The following is a 16,239-nucleotide window of genomic DNA, read 5'->3' as shown; positions in this document are numbered from 1 at the left end:
ATTTCTTGGACGGTCGACCTGTCCTGTGGGATGATGTGAGAACCAGTCTACTCTCCTGGAGGCCTTTGGTCAAAGCTGATGATGGTAATAATAGTAATATTGTCTGCTATTTTTCATCAGCTATACAAGGCATTTTACAAATGCTATCTAATTTAATCCTTTCAATAAATCTACCTCCTAGGAACTCTTAACCTCCTTTGCCAAGATTAGGACCTTGAGATTTTGAGAGAGTAACAGGCTGAGGTCACGCATTTAAGTAGGAGATGGTGATAAGGATGTGAATGCAGGATCTCTGGTGCTCGCTCTCTCTCCCCACCTCCCTCATCCCCCGCCAACCCCAGTCTACCATCTTAACTACACAGTTTCACTTTCAGCCTTCATTGTACTTTTACAGCTTTGCTGTAAACCCTTCATTGTACTTTTTGATCCAAAATAATTTTCCAAAGAGCCCACTATTGAGCACTTGGGATTCAAAATAAACAAAAATGGACTGACTTCTCAAGAGACTTCTAGTCTAGTGCTGTAGTCTTTAGAGCCAGATGTCTCTCTGTGGGAGGCTGTCCTATGCAATGTGGAATGTGAGCAGCAGCCAGGCCGCTATCCACTGGATGCCAGTTGTATACACCCCCTCATCACACAGTCAGTGTGTCTTCACACATCACAGCGGGCGGAGTCATCCCCATCACCCCTTAAGAGCAGCTATCCTAAGGGGAGAAGTGAGGTAGGCCTGGAAGTGAGTCAGAGGCAGGCTGGTATTCTCTGGATGACCAATTCACTGCCCACAAGATGCCCTACACAAGGTGGCTGGTCAGGAGGCACTGCTGGGAGGGGTGCACCAGGGGTCCCCAGTGATTCTGCTGCCCTAGCCTGTACCTGAAACACAGCCGTTCACAGGGTTCCTCTGAGCTCTCTAAGCAACATTCACCATCTCCCTCACCCCCCTCCCAGGCGAAGCTCAGCATTGCCTCACCCTTATTTTGCATGAGCAGACTTGTGTTGCTCTGCTTCCAGACTTGCTCAACAGCAAAAGGCTTTATGCAGCCTGAATGAATTCAGAGAATTAAGCCAGCAGGCTGCAGAGTAATAGTCCATGAGCGAAGTGATAGACAGTCTAGTCTAAATGAAAGGAACACCGCACGCTGAAGGCCCTCTAATTCCACACTGGTTATTTGGTGTCGCCTGTGTCTTCCACCTGCTCCACTGTAGAACAGTCAAATAATGTGAAATATATGAATCTACATTTTGTAAGATCAGTGCAATAAACTTAACCACATTTTATCTTTTTACAGATGAATGCAGTATAGAGCATGAATTTTTCTCATCTTCTCTGGCGACATTTTTCCTTCCCATCTGTGGTTTCCTCCTGCTACTCTTCCTTCACATCCTATGTTTCTAGGGAAATGAAAGAAAGGCCAACAAATTTGCTGCCACCTGTGACTTTTCCCTAATTCAGAAACAGCTGTTACTCTGAAGGGCTTCATGCATCTTGTTAAAGGTAAAACTGAAATGCCCTCTCCACAAAACGGTTTTGGCAAATGAAAACCATCTAGACACCCAAGCATCAGAACTAGAATAAGAGCTCTTGGGGAAAGCGGAGAAGCTTAACAGCATGTTAAAAAAATGCTGAGCATCGAGTCAGGCCCCAGCTCTCTCAGGGTGTTGCATAGATCACACGGTTATTTGGAGAAATGCTTGATGTATGAACGGCAGATTTCTGTTCTGGAGAATTCTTATTTGTTTCCTCTGCTTTATATGTGGCTGGACGTTTTCCATTGGCTTGTCTGTGAGATCGTTTAACCTAAGTTTATATAGAATTACATCATCCCTTATCCACATTAGCCATCCTGCATCTGGGCAGGGGTAAAGGTTGTGTTCCTTCTTACATTTTCCACACTGGCCATTTAAAGCGAAGACAAGTTCTCTCTTACTTGGGAGAATTAGCTTTTCTGCTTATTTTGGCTTTATGATACTAGCTAATATCAGTAGAAAGACGAGCATTTTCCAAATTCATGGGTAGTGTTTTCTGTTTAAACTTTAATATCCAGAGCTGAATATATTCTGCCTTCCCCTAATAAGTAAAACTGTCTTCACATTTCTCTAGGGAGGCAGGGGATTAAGAATTGCTCTCTCAAGGCCAAAAAGATTAACGTTAATCTTAGGTGTAGAAAAACTCAGAAATTTCATTCATGTTTTTTTGTGTGTTAATTTGTTTTTATTGTTATTGTCTGATATTTAATCTATTAGTCATAAAAATTTCAAATTGAGAAGAAAAAAACAGTGGCTGGTAAATCAACCAGAAATATGAGACTCAAATAATTTGAAAATTCATCCTGTGTAATTGCATTAAGTATTGCCTGTTTTTCACTGATAAATGTGTTTTTCTGAAAAATACATTGGCAAATGGTTCATCTTTCTGGTGCTTTTTCTAGACCTTCCTTGACATTTTGTGAAGTGGACTGTTACTGATCTTCCCGTTCATTAGCATTGACACAAAAAAAAGTAGTTTAGGTGGTGGGTTTGAAAGGATACTTTTATTTTATAAAAACCTTATTTTTCTCTGGTGGGAGTAAAGTTTTCTTGAAGCCTGTTTTAAGTAAAGGTATTGCATTAAATAGAATATACACATGGGACTTTTCTTGATACTGAACACAAATTAAGGCTTCCTCTCCATTGTTACATATGATGACATGAACCTGACTAGGTTTGCATTAACTTTTGACATTGAAATGATGAAGGAACAAAGGAGACAGCATTTTAAAAAATCTTATGTGTTTTAAAAAATCTTACGTGTAATTGCTGGTATTTACCTACTAGGTATCTTTTTGCCCTTTGAGAATGATGTGGTGTGGCTTCATCTTACTGGACTAGCCACGGGATTTTGTTTACTTTTAAGAAGTATTAAAATCCCAATGTTGGTCTCTTATTAATAGCATTTCATGTAAAGATGTTAGAAATTACCACCATTATGTATAGGCCTGATGTTCTTCATTTTTTCTTATATGTGATTGAAAATAAAAATGTAGCAGTCCTTATCTTAAAGTAATTTTAATGACACTGTTTCCCTTTCTTACCCTGCTTGTAAGCAAGAGTGCTATGGCAGATGAAGATGGGTTAGTTGAAGAGATCACAAAGGAAACATGACTGGAACAAGCTGTAATGGGTCCCATAAAAAGCAAACCAAAAAACCAAAACAAAAAGTACTTTGATCTTGGTGACCACAGCTGCCTCCTAGTGCACAAATAATTTGGCACTGACTATACAATGAATTTGGGGCCTGATAATGTAAGTTTCTAATTTAAAAATTCATGTAAAAGGGGCTCTGTCTGGCCTCCAGAGTAGCCATCTGAAACTACATGTCCATGATTAGATGAGTTGTTACTGAAGTCACTACACCATCCTGAGAGGTGCCAGTTCTTCTGCAAAAGTGTTAAAAGCTAGAAAGCCACAGTAAAGTAAAGGGCCCCATGAGCTGGAAAAAAAATAGGACTAGTAAACACATAATCGCCAAGTTAGATGTAATCTGGCAAGTTAGATTCAACTGTTGTTTGGCGATTCATCAAGGAGTGGCAATGTCCCAGTGTGATCAGCCGCACCTCTGCAATCGCAGGATGTCCATCTCGGAAATATCAAACTTCTGTGTATCATATACACTGAGAGCTGTTTTCTCCAGGGAGAAAGGTAGATAATGCCCTGGGTAGGTGCGTATCTTATGTAATTGTCCTTATAAGAAGTGACTAAATAGATACTGCCCTAGGGATGTTTGTGTTTCAGCAGAATTCTAATATCATATTTATAGGGTGTTTTATATGCCTAGAGCTTGTATGTACCACTTGGGACAATTTTGTCCTTATTAAGGAGTTTTGATAGTCATTAAATGAACAAAATCTATTTATTGTCTATAAGCTAAAGTGGAATATGATGGTAAATCTTAATGAACAAAGCACTCCTTTCTCATCTGACTGTATTAAGGGAAACAAGAAAAAATTAGAAATTGCATTGAAAATGCTCTACCTCTCTTTAGAAGTGAGGTGCTGTTCATAGAGTAAGGGGTACTTACTTGGGTGACTCCTTTTGGTTAGATTAATTCATTATTTCATAAGAAAAATGTTGAGCACTAGCCATAAGCCAGGCACTACTCTTAATGTTTAAGAGATTCCTGTTCTGTGGAATTTAAGATATTCTGAGATATTGGATCATATGTTTTAGTACAATCGCCTTACTCATTAAAACTTAGGACTTTGTGAGGCAAACATAACCAAAAGCTACAAGTAATTTATGTTATATAAAAATGTACACAATTTCAAAGAAATGCCATTTAAAGCCATTTTAGGAAGGCTAAAGATAATATATTTTTAGACCCATTTGAGTTAATAATGTAGCTCTTAAATGATACCTGCTTCCAAGTTTTGGTGAATTAACTTCAGGTTCTGTTTGTTAGAATGAGAAATTAAACATCTTACTTGGCCAATTGGTAAAAAGAACCATACCTAAGCAGCTTTAAAGTTATTTATTAAATCTCTATTGGCCATACACAGAACGTAAAGGTGTAACCATCAAGTAGAAATCTGTCAAACACTTATTATCAAACTGAAAATTCTGGGTTTCATAATGCTTTTATTCCACTTTAGGCCCTACTGCTGGTGTCTCTTCACTAGCTTTTCCCCGTTCTGGTACAGGAATGAAGCAGTCTTGATATTCTGTGGCTATTATGTTGCTTGTTGGACTAAATTTCTATTAGACTCTTTCTCGACTATGTGGCAAGACAATGATGGACAAAGCTGGGCACATGAAGGACAGGAGTCAGGTTCTGGCAGAACAGAAATAGAATGCCAGGCTTACCCCTTTTAAATAACTGCCATAATTTTCTGACCTTTTGCATCCCAAAACATACATACCTTCCTTGCTCTGCTAGAGAATCACACCCTCCCTTTATATAGCTATGAAATGCCCTTCCCCCTAAAGCCTTCAAGTGTCATGTAACACATTCATGGGCTGCCTGCTGTGCCATCTGGTCTGAGATTCATGACTTTACTCATTTTACTATGAGGTTTAGCAAGCGAGATTAGGATCCCTAATCCTAGCCCCTAAAAAAGTACCACAAAAGTAAAATGATTGTGTTGGCTCAAGAATAATTAAGTTTTGGGCCTCCCCGGTGGTGCAGCAGTTGAGCGCTGGGTTGCGAAGCTGCCCGCGGCCTCTGTGGCGCCGGTTCAATCCCCGGCTGCTCCCCAGCCACCAGAAGAGGGTCCCACATGGCGCGCAGACCTCTCCTGCCGCCCGCTGCTCCCCTCAGCAGTGTACTTTGGTCCTTCTGCCTGCTCTGCTCCCTACTCTGGCTCTGGTGAATTCTCTCACCCTCCTGCGCTTCTGACTGTACCCAGTGCATGTATAAACAAAACAAACAAACAAACAAACAAATAAAACATGCCTCTATTAAAAAAAATTAAAATAAAATAAATAAATAAATAAATAAATAAATAAAAAGAATAATTAAGTTTTTCCCCATTTGGGATTATTCTTCCATTTGTTTCTCTATACTTGAGTCATGCTTCTATCTGCATATGCATACCTCAAGTTAACCATATTACAGGACTTAACACTGGCGCATTTACGCTTCTCCTTAAACCCCCCGAGGCCAGGTTTTAGCTAACATGCAAGCAGCTAGATAGTCTATCCCTAGTGTGTGGGATGTTAAGGCATGAAAACAGGACTAAAGAGTTCTGTATCCCAGCCCACTCTGGGATCTCAGCTTCATCTTTGAAAGAGTGGAATTAGAGATTTGAGTCCCATCACAAATTATTTTTGACCAACAGCTTTAATAACTGAAAATGGACAGCCATGGTGTTCATGTACCTTCACAATGATTAGAAAATCATACACTAACCCTGACCCTGCAGGCCATGGCGTACTGATGTTGGAAACTAATGCCATTTAACACCCATGAATTAGTGAGAAGCTGCCATTTTTCCAACTGGTCCAATTCAGACCTTAATGTGGCAGCACTAGGTTCAACTCTCCAAATAGACTTGAAGCCTTTTTGAAAACCACCTCTCTTATTAAAGGAGGCTAGAACCCTTCCTAGTGAGGATATATTTAATGAGTCAAATCAGATATTTACTGAGCACTTCCTAACTGTAAAAGGGTAGTGTGAAATTCCAGGGGACTAGAAATGTACGGCCCATCCTCTCTCCTTAGATTCTCATCTTAATGACTGTGGTAACCCCAGCTGACCTCTTGCATAGTTCCTGGCTTACAGTAGACATTAGAAATGGATTTGAGCCAACTAGACAGTCCCTGTTCTTCCAACCCAGAAATGTAAGGGAAAAAAAGCCTTAGTTGTTTTTAAAGAATTCATTTTCACAGGTTTTTTGGATACATGTATTTTATTACACTGTAAAAAGCAACACTACCTGATTTCATCTAAAATAAATATTTCCCAATCAGAATACTTACAACTTATAGTTTTAAGATTAGATTCACAAGGGGAGGTTCTGGAAGCAAATACATTCATAGCTGGACAATCCCCAGGAAGAATCTTTATCTCACATCAGGTCATTCGGTCCCTGCCAGACAGACAACTGCATCAGGCAGCAGTTAGCTAATTCAAGCTCTGCAGCTAAGGGGCAGTGGGTGCAGATTATACCCCAAAATGAGACCATTAGAACTCAGACCAGCAAAAACAACAGTGAATGCAAAGCTTTAAAAAAAAATGGCCATATACAGTTCTCATGATACAGAAAAAGTCCATGATCCTAATGCCAAATCAAAAATATCTTTGGAGCATAATGATGGCAGGAGTTAACAGCATGATCAACAAGCATTTAAACCAAATGCACTTATTACCAGCGAACAGCAAACAGCCATAGCAGGAACCCGTGTATAGTCATAAATAACCTCACAGGTAAATAAGAGCACATTTAACTGAACCACTGGATTTTTACAAAAGTTTTAATCTGAGAAAAGATGAAAACTCTTTTTGTTCCCAAATAATAGTACCTCTTTTTATTATCGAAAAGCCTCAAAACCATTGGTAACTTTGAAGTCACACAACAGAACCATCATCGTTTCATTTCAATCATACAAAGGAAGCTGCTCTTTGAGCAGTCACCTTAACAGATTTCAATTAAAGAGTCTTTACCCCATAATATCTTTGGGGATAACGCTGTTCCTGTGCAGCATTTTGCAAATACTACCTGTCTACCTGGCTTGAGAAGAGCCTTGGGGCCAGCTGCCCACCCACCGTGTTCCCCACAGAGGCACACACCTATAAACAGCTTCCTGCCTGATGTAGCTGAGTTGAGGAACACTGGCAATGGTTCCACCAAAGGAGGTGCAGTCTCAGTAAAGGCTGATGACTCAAGCCAGTAACTTAGCTTGGAAGCAAAAATCTAAACACCTGGAGGCTGCCAGATTGGGAGAGGAGCCATCAAGCTTAATAAAGCTCAGAAGCAACAGGGTGTGCAGGTAGAAAAAGCAAGGAATTTGTTACATTAACGTCACAACCAGCATTGGTGCAGTTGAGGATTTTGCTGGTTTCACCAAGTACAGCTTCAGAGACGTCCATTTGTGTGTGTGTGCGCGTGTGCGTGTGTGCTTAACGATCAGAAATCCTTGTTAGCATACCCATTTACCTCCTGAGGTAATAGGATAAAGTGTGTGTGCAGTTCGTCCCCAGACAAGTCATGGGTCTCGATTTAAAATGAAGTGGCCTTTTCTTACTAGTAAACTACAGAGTCCACGAAAAATCATACAATAGAGAACGAGGAGAAAGCTGGGGTGATCTAGTGGTCCCCCAAATAGAACAAATACCTTGATGCAGATTTTAACGGCAGGTTTATATACAGCTGTTGTTTGGAGCAGTCCCAGATCATCGTGACAACTTTGGTAGCTTAGAGCACTTCTGAATTTATCTTTATCTTTATCTTAGAAGCTGAAACTATCTTAAAGAGCTACAGTAGCACACCCCTTCCTTTTTTTAGGCTGATGAATTAACTAATTTGTCCTTAGCTGAGTAATTTGTCTCTGGTTCATCTTCTACAGACAAATGGCATAGTTATAGCTGGGATGTCAGAAATATGAGGCTTTTTCTGACTTACTGTGGAAAACATGAAAACTGCATAGTATGCCAGCACCCGCTTCCCCAGCTAGAGGAAAGAGGCAAATAGCTAAATGTCTGGAAAGAGAGGCTGGACGAAGGGGATATAGAAAAAGGAAATTTTTTTCAAAAGTATTGTAACTACATTCACACACGTGTTTTGGTCATCAAACATATCTTAAACAGATTCCCTGATAAAGTCTAATCAGAATTGGTCTATCCTACTGACAGTTGTTAACTATGATAATCTTTAAAGAGTCACATCATTGGAGTGAGGGCTATGGGAGACATTTTAAACACGCAACCATGAGTGGATATAGTTGTTCAAACACTCAAACTAAATCTATATTTGAAGTCAGGAAGCTCACACTGTTTTGCTTCTAAAGGCAGCCTTGACCTGTCTGGACAGACTACACAACAGAGCTTAATTTATAAGTGCATATCAGCAGATCACCACCATAAATTGAAAATCCACAAAACACACAAAAGTAAGTCATGAAGACCACACAGTTAAGCTAGCATTGGTAACTATTTCTTTTACATCGAATTATACAGAGCACGAGGTAAATATTGCTCACATTATGGAGGGGGATTGTTTTATTTCTATTTTTTCCCAAAGTGATCAGATTTGTCCTGTGCGTACAATGAAGAAAACTCCAGTAACACTGAAACGACAAATGTAAAATATACATCACTACCAGATAAAAATACACACGTTCTTCATAATCATTTCCCACAATTAAATAGGTAAGTGGCTTAAATCTTGGGATTAAGAGCATTACAACAATCCATCAAGATTCTTATGAACGGTTTGATTTTCCTTTCCATCGTCGGAATCTCCTTGAGGTGTGTACTGGACTTGGTATTCCTGGAGGATTTTAAATACATCATGGTGTCCAAAGTGCAGTGCTTCGTCCATCGGGGTGTTATTCCACCTAAACAAGTAGCACAGCATGGACTGGGTCAATTAGGTAATTTCGGCACAAAGATGATAATCCAGCATTCTTAGATTTTACAATGACCCCTTGGGGGTTAAGGGGTCACTTTCAAATTCAGCCATTTTAGCAATATTACAAGTGAGGATAAACTGAAGAAATGTAGAAAGGGATTTATAATTCAAAAGTGGCCTCAAAGACATCTTCAGATATGGGGAAAAGAAAAAAAATACCTTCTAGAAAAGGATTTTGTTTACATATCTAAGTGCTTATGTGTGTGGGTGGGGGCAGCTGTTAGTGTTCTCTAGTTTTCCTGAATTTTAATTTCATGAAAGGCCAAAGGATCTTTCTTTAAATAAAATGTTCAAAGAAAAGTCAAGCATATAACATCCATCACACGCACCTTTGATAGAGAATTTGTGTTCCTGTCAATTCAAAATCACACTAAGTGTCAGAAGTCTGAAAAAAACTGACCTCATTAGGGCTCACACAAACACTGGGGAAGCAAGACTGGCCTCAGGACTCGACATTTCATCATCTGTGGTAAGGATGGCAGTCGGGGCTCAATCCGACAACTACACAAACTGAACATTACCCTTCCCATCGTGTGTGTGTGTGTGTGTGTGTGTGTGTGTCTGTCTGTCTGTCTGTCTGGGGCTGTGCTTTTTGGAGTGATATAGTGAAGACTGAAGAGAAGAAATGAGTTGCCAGCTGTGGTGGTATCAGTTTGTTAACATTATGAAAGAGGAAATAACAGTATGAAACTCACAACCCAAGTAAATAACCGTCTGATAATTAGTTCCCTAATACTTCACACACCATCAAGTGTCTCTTCCCATCCTCCCTCACTACTTGTCTCACTTCCAGGCTCCCAGTCTCTCTTACTCCACTTTTTCAAGTGCCACTTACCACTTCCTTCCCATCTCTATCACCTTACACCTTCTTACTGGGATCACAATACAGAGCTAAAGGTTTTTAAAAGTCTCATTTAAATATGCTTTTGGATCAAGTTTGGTGACTGTGGCTAATTTTAAAAATCAGGTAAGTAACACTTTATATGGACCTGTGTGATTCCCAAAAAGGAGTAACTATGAAGTTGCCTTTGACTTCCATTAACTCAGGGAGTGGTCAGCCCTAAACCAGAAGGGGGAGAGGGGAGACTTTTCAATCATCGACAGCATGTAATTATCTCTCTTTTTAGAAAAACTGAATGTTTACTGCAAGTTACATTTTACAACTCTTCCATGAAAAACACAAGACACCAATTTTAAAAAATACACTGAACTCACTCAAGCCTATTTTGTAATTTGAGGTGACAGCCATTCTATAAAATAGAGTTATTGTGGTCTAGAACAGCTGAATACCAAGTTAGGTAATGAGCTAACCTTTGCCTATTACATGGGTAGTTGTACTTCCACATTCCTTGCTTTCAAATTAGAGTGTGCACATTTACAAAAATCTGAACATTTTAATCCTTAAATATACAAAGCACAATAAATACTTCCAGCATGTGTCAGCCTTTCAGTTAGAATTATAAACATGAAAGGGGGGTGAAGGGACATGCTTCAGTTTCTTGCTCTGGAGAGAGCTGGTATGGCATTACATTTGGGCATAAAAGGGAGGATTGTCACACTAACATGAGGGTTTAGAATACTATCAGTCAAGGTCATTTTCATTGTGATGTTATTTAACATCATAAAGTTGGATACCAAAAGTGTTACCACACTTAGGAAACTGCTAAGAATTTTCAGACAACAACATCATAAATTCACTGCATTTTTTTGCAAGCCAAGCTAATAAAACCTGAACCTCTAATTTAAAAAACAGTAAACCTTACTAAATAGCCCTAATAGTTAAAGAATAATCAACTTGCTCTAAACTTACTTAGTAGGGTCTTCAAATATCCAGTTCAAACTCTAAATCATACATTTCAGACATCTCCATCAAGAATTTTTTTCCTTCCATTCTTCTAGCCTTTATTTCTCATTACTGACTCATCCAGTTATATAACTAGTTATATAACTTTGGTTATATAACATGCAAATCTATGAGTACAGAGTTGCATTATATATGTATATACATAAGCAGCATTCTTAGCCCTTGATGATGGGTCACTCTGTGGATAGCATTCACTGCAGGATAAAAGGGAATTTGCCATGTGAACCAGAAGGGAAAGAAGAGCACAAAATATTCCAGGCAGATTTCTCCCACTATATAGAGTGACCTCGTCCTTCAAATTTTGGCCCCCTAAAAGCACTGATTTAAATTCATTTTCCATAAAGCCTTCCAAAATTGACTCTACTCAAATCCAGGAATTGCAAAAAATATATTCATTTTAAAAGTTCTGTAACTAATTTTCTTATACATTTTTAATTTGCTTTTATAAATGCTTATCATTTTTACCCTATGTAGTTAAAAAAACCTATGAGGACAAACTCCCTACTTTTTCTTCCAAACACAAAGCACTGTTTTCTTCACTGTCAGATTAACCTGGAAAATTCTAAATGAGAGACCATTCTTAGACAAAAATAGGATGTAGGAGAGAAGATGATGGACCTTGCAAAAACAAGGTTTGCTGCCTTTGTAAGTCACCATAGCAAGTTCAAGGATGTCTTCAATACACACATGGTGGATTTAAATATACTATCACATAGATATCAGAGTCTGTATATCAATACACTCACTTGTCCATTTTAAGAAAGTAACTTAACTGCTCACCTGTCCTTGGGGAAAGGATTTACTTTGCAGGCTTCCAACAAAAATTTAACAACTTCAACATGACCTAGATCCAAAACAAAACAAGCAGACTTTAGTATTAAGTAGAAAGTTAAGTCTTTAAAAAAAAAAAAATTGAGTGGTTCATATACTACCTTCTGCAGCAGCTACATGGAGTGCTGTTCTAGAATCATAGTCTCGCTGTTCCATATCCATGGCCGACAAAGCAAATCTGAAAGTTTGTAAGCATAGCTATTCATTATACACAAATATTAATTCACACGTGTAACACTGACTCCATTAATTGAATCTGAGGTCCTGTGAGATCCTGGCATTCTTCACCAGGCCCACTCATGGGAACTTGGGACCCTGTTCAACCCACATACCAGAATCTTGGGTAAATGCCACTACACAGGTTTTCCCTTTGTTCTTTTTGGGTTAAGATGAAGCATTCATCATCTCTCTCAGATTTATTTTATTATTTTTTTTAATTAAAAAAAATTTTTTTTAATTTATAGAAGAGCTGGTGTATAGGCCAGATATGCAGGAGGGTGAGAGGATTCACCAGATAGAGAGTGGGGAACAGAACAGGCAGACTGACCGAAGTACACTGCTGAGGGGAGCAGCGGGCCAGACAGGAGAGGTCTGCTCGCCATGTGGGTTGCTCCGAGACTGGCGGGGATCAAACCGGCACCACAGAGGCTGCGGGCAGCTTCACAGCGCTGCACTCAACCGCCTGCGCCACCAGGGAGGCCCTCTCACAGATTTAAGCTTCATTACATTACAGTTCAAAACTCAAGAACAGTGGCACAACTATACCAAAGTTCATGTCTCAGAAGGACAAGAAACCAAAAACTAAACCTAAAATGTTTTCACAAAGACTCCCATTTTTATTTTTTTATTTATTTACACAAGCACTGGGGTACAGGCCAGAGGCACAGGAGGATGAGAGAATCCACCAGAGACAGAGCAGGGAGCAGAATAGGCAGAAGGACCGAAATACACTGCTGAGAGGAGCAGCGGGTGAGACATGAGAGGTCTGCTGCGCCATGTGGGTAGCTCCCTGGCCGGCTGGGAATCGAACCGGCACTATGGACGCTGCAGACAGCTTCACAGCGCTGTGCTCAACCCAGGGAGACCCAAGACTCCCATTTTTAAACTAGCATTTTACAGTCTACGGTTTACAAGTACTAATGAGACTTTAGTTGAAAAAATTTTTGAAGTGCACTTAAAAAAACTGAGGTATATTAACATGTAACATTGTGTAAGATTCATGCATATACAGTGAGTTAACTGGATACATCTACAATACTGCAATCTAGCCAATAGCTCTATGGGTCACACAATTCTCTCTTTGTGGTGAGAACAATTCAGAGCTAGCCTCTTATTTACTCTGAAGTTTATAACACAGTATTGTTGGTACAAGTACTGGTCAGACAAAGCTGGAAATGAAGCATACACATTTTTCCATCTTAAAGTTCAATTGCAATGCTATACAAAGACCTAGCCCTGGTGATCTGCAAGATATCAAGTGCTCCCATTTGTCCATCCCCCTCATCTGCAAAGATGGGGTGTGGGCAGCAGATGAGAACTGAGATGCCCTGTCCAATTCCAGTAAAACATGAATACTAAGTTGCTGGGTTAGGTGAGCAATTACCATGTGGGAAAACAGAGGCCTGGGCTTTAGTAAGAGGCAGGAAAGGACAAGAATGCGCAGACTAAGGCACTGAAAGTGGAAATTCAATATAAATTTGCTCAGATCATCTTTATTAGAGGAAAATGAGAGGCATTAGCCTTAAAATGACTGCTTGCCCAGAAGCAACTCTCTAAACATCTGTGAACCTTGTGCTAATCCACCCTGTTAACATACCTTCGGAGGGCAGACACATCTCCAGTGTACGCAGCAAACAGGAGGTTTATCACAGACTTTACCTGCGAAGAAAAGAAACATTAAGCGTCCAAAGGGGAAAATACACACACAGAACGTACAGCTGTGTTCAGTGACTTCCCTGTGTCCTGGGCACTCCAGCTGGGTTACATGCAAAGAGTTTTCACAAAAGACTGTAACCCAAAAGACTGCACGTGTTATTTTTTTCTTTTTTAAAGAGGATTATGAAGGAAAATTCAATAGTAAAGATAACATGTATGAGGGAAGGAATGATGACATCATTGGCATAGAAGAATGGAAACCTGTGATTTATGAGAAACAAGTAGCTAGGGCAACTGAAAATGTAGACTCTTCCTCACTTACATCTCAGCACTGCTGCCTCGCATCCTGGTAAAATGTGCATCACATCCTTACTAAATACCTAATCCCTGCCCGCAATTGTGGTCCTCGCCAATCACTAATCACTGGCTTGTCTGGAAATCTTAAGAGACAACATTCATTATCAGTCATCTTAAAGGTAGGAACAGCACTAGATTGGTGAAGAGAGTCTTCCAGTTCCTTCCCAGGGGGTATAAAGTGGCGTGTTCTCAGAGCCAGTGACACTGCCAATGCCCAGAAGGGGGGGCTGAATTCCCCAAATATTAAGTAAGCATTACTGAGCGCTGACTCATTACTGAGCAAGACTTCAACGTGTATCATCTTTGGGCAATTATCTACTTTCTTCCCTTATATTAAGGAAAAGTCTAGTTTTCCTTGAAGCCATTGGATTTTAGTCTGTTCTCATAAAAACCTTATCCAACACTATCTTTGAGGAACAGAACTATTGCAGTTTCTAAATACTTCATCAACTCCCCCTTCACTCTCATACTTCACAAATTCAAGATTCATTTAACAATTCAGCTGATACTGGACTCGGAGGTAGAAAACAGTTTAATTGCAGGGATGGAATATAACCCAGCTCTCCTCAAAGTCATAGCCCTGGAAGCTGGACATTTAACTGCGCCCCCCGCCCCCCGCACCTTGCCCCATGGCTCCCCTAAGCTTCTAAATCAAACTGGAAATATGCTGGACTTATGTAATTCAGCTTTTCAAAAAATGTTTTCCAAAAAATGTTTCCCACAACTCCTCTGAAAAAAGAAAGGTCCTGTATCCGATATTTTCTTACAATGTTAACTTCCCCTCTTGGAGACCCACGAGTCTATGTATGAAAGGCTCTGTAAAGTTCTGCAGTAAAGGAACCCAACTTGCTGAACATAACCTCAACATATTATTAATGCTTGCTTTGTTGCTCTCACAAAACAAACCCTACTCATTCCTTCAGTCCACTAGCTTCCCTTCTGGCCACGCTCTCCCACGCCTGCCCAGCCAGTACGCGAGTCCATCGCCTACCCCTTAATCCAGGAGTTTTTTCCCAAAGGAGTGGGGCGAAAGCTGAACAAAATCACTCAGAATGTTCTCAAAGTAGGATATAAAAGCATCTCCCTCCATCTCTAGTTATCCTAGTCCCACACCTCAATTTGATCTATTTTAGGGTAGACTTTGAAAAAAGCCTCCTTGGTATTTTGATATGCATTCTTCTGGATAATGAACCTTTTAATCTGATCAACTTGGAATCCTCAAATCCCCTATGCTCTTGAATTCACAAAAGCTGCAGATTACTGATGGGCCATTGCAAATTATTCTCCTTATTTCCAACTGGCACCTCATTACTGCTTGACATTTTTTGTTGTTGTTGCTTCCCTCACTTTCCTCAAGCTTTCAAATCAATGGCTACTGCTCAAAACAGAGAACCCTGACCACAAACTGTCCTCCTCCTTCCTTCTACTCCTATGCAACAGGCCAGCTCATACCTTCACTCCCTTCTCTCCAAACCTAAAAGCGGTAAGTACCTGACCTTCCTCATTTCTGAAAATAACTCCTGTACCTAATCCTTCAAACACGTTTCCTCCAGATCTCCTAACTTGCTCCTTCTTTTATCCCTTTTCTAGGATCTTCTGTGTCCCACTCCTCACCGGTTTCTTTATCTCAGCCTTCAGAGACAGCTTCATCCTATTTTGAAAAACCAATAGAATAACCCTATTGTTACCCTTTCAGTGCACAATTTCTAAAAGTAATATATATTTTTCATTCCTTGCAAGTTTCCTTCACACCCACTATTACCTCTAAATAGTACTTTGAAAAGCTCCAGCAGCTTCTCTAAACTCTAATTTCACCAACACGCCCAGCCTCTCCCTCCTGGTCTCCTAATGCAGCTGCATTACCTGAACCTTCCTCTGTTCACAACTGCAATCATTTCCCACTTTCCGCTGCCTCATGCACTACGTAGTTTCCATCTTTCCTGTTTCAAAACAATTTCCCTCAAGGATTCCATACATTCCTCTAGGCCAAATGACTTCCCAATCTACATCTGATATAGACATTTTCACTCCTAAGCTTTAACCCTACAGCTGCTCTGCTTGCTTGTCATGCTGTCATTTCAAACTCAAAAAATAGCTAAACCTCTCTTACAGTTCCCCACCCTGACTCCAAAATCCACATTCATCTGCCTACTCGACATGCCTCTGGGATGCTTAATAAGCATCTCAGGCTTATGCCAAAAATGGAAC

The 16,239-nt window shown here is 40.0% G+C and overlaps 2 protein-coding genes across 3 annotated transcripts in view; one reads left to right on the top strand and one right to left on the bottom strand.

Annotated features, from left to right (window-relative positions):
* STAT1 (signal transducer and activator of transcription 1) overlaps positions 1–3,716 on the top strand; it is a 39,492-nt gene extending 35,776 nt beyond the window's left edge. Inside the window, exon 25 of the mRNA XM_037523725.2 lies at positions 1,290–3,716. Coding sequence (XP_037379622.1) covers positions 1,290–1,304 — 15 coding nt within the window. The 3' untranslated portion in view covers positions 1,305–3,716. The remainder of the gene's footprint in view (positions 1–1,289) is intronic.
* Positions 3,717–8,611: 4,895 nt separating this feature from the next.
* GLS (glutaminase) overlaps positions 8,612–16,239 on the bottom strand; it is a 72,104-nt gene continuing 64,476 nt past the window's right edge. For both annotated transcript variants that reach the window (XM_037523722.1, XM_054699947.1), the window contains 4 exons: positions 13,616–13,677; positions 11,901–11,977; positions 11,749–11,812; positions 8,612–9,030 (listed from right to left, as the gene is read on the bottom strand). In XM_037523722.1, coding sequence (XP_037379619.1) covers positions 8,874–9,030; positions 11,749–11,812; positions 11,901–11,977; positions 13,616–13,677 — 360 coding nt within the window. In that variant the 3' untranslated portion in view covers positions 8,612–8,873. The remainder of the gene's footprint in view (positions 9,031–11,748; positions 11,813–11,900; positions 11,978–13,615; positions 13,678–16,239) is intronic.

This window comes from Talpa occidentalis, unplaced genomic scaffold (assembly GCF_014898055.3).
Source record: "Talpa occidentalis isolate TD23 unplaced genomic scaffold, MPIMG_talOcc4v2.1 talOcc4.3, whole genome shotgun sequence".
Taxonomy (NCBI): domain Eukaryota; kingdom Metazoa; phylum Chordata; class Mammalia; order Eulipotyphla; family Talpidae; genus Talpa; species Talpa occidentalis.
The sequence above is the reverse complement of the archived record's forward strand: the minus strand, read 5'-3'. Positions and strand labels throughout refer to the sequence as shown.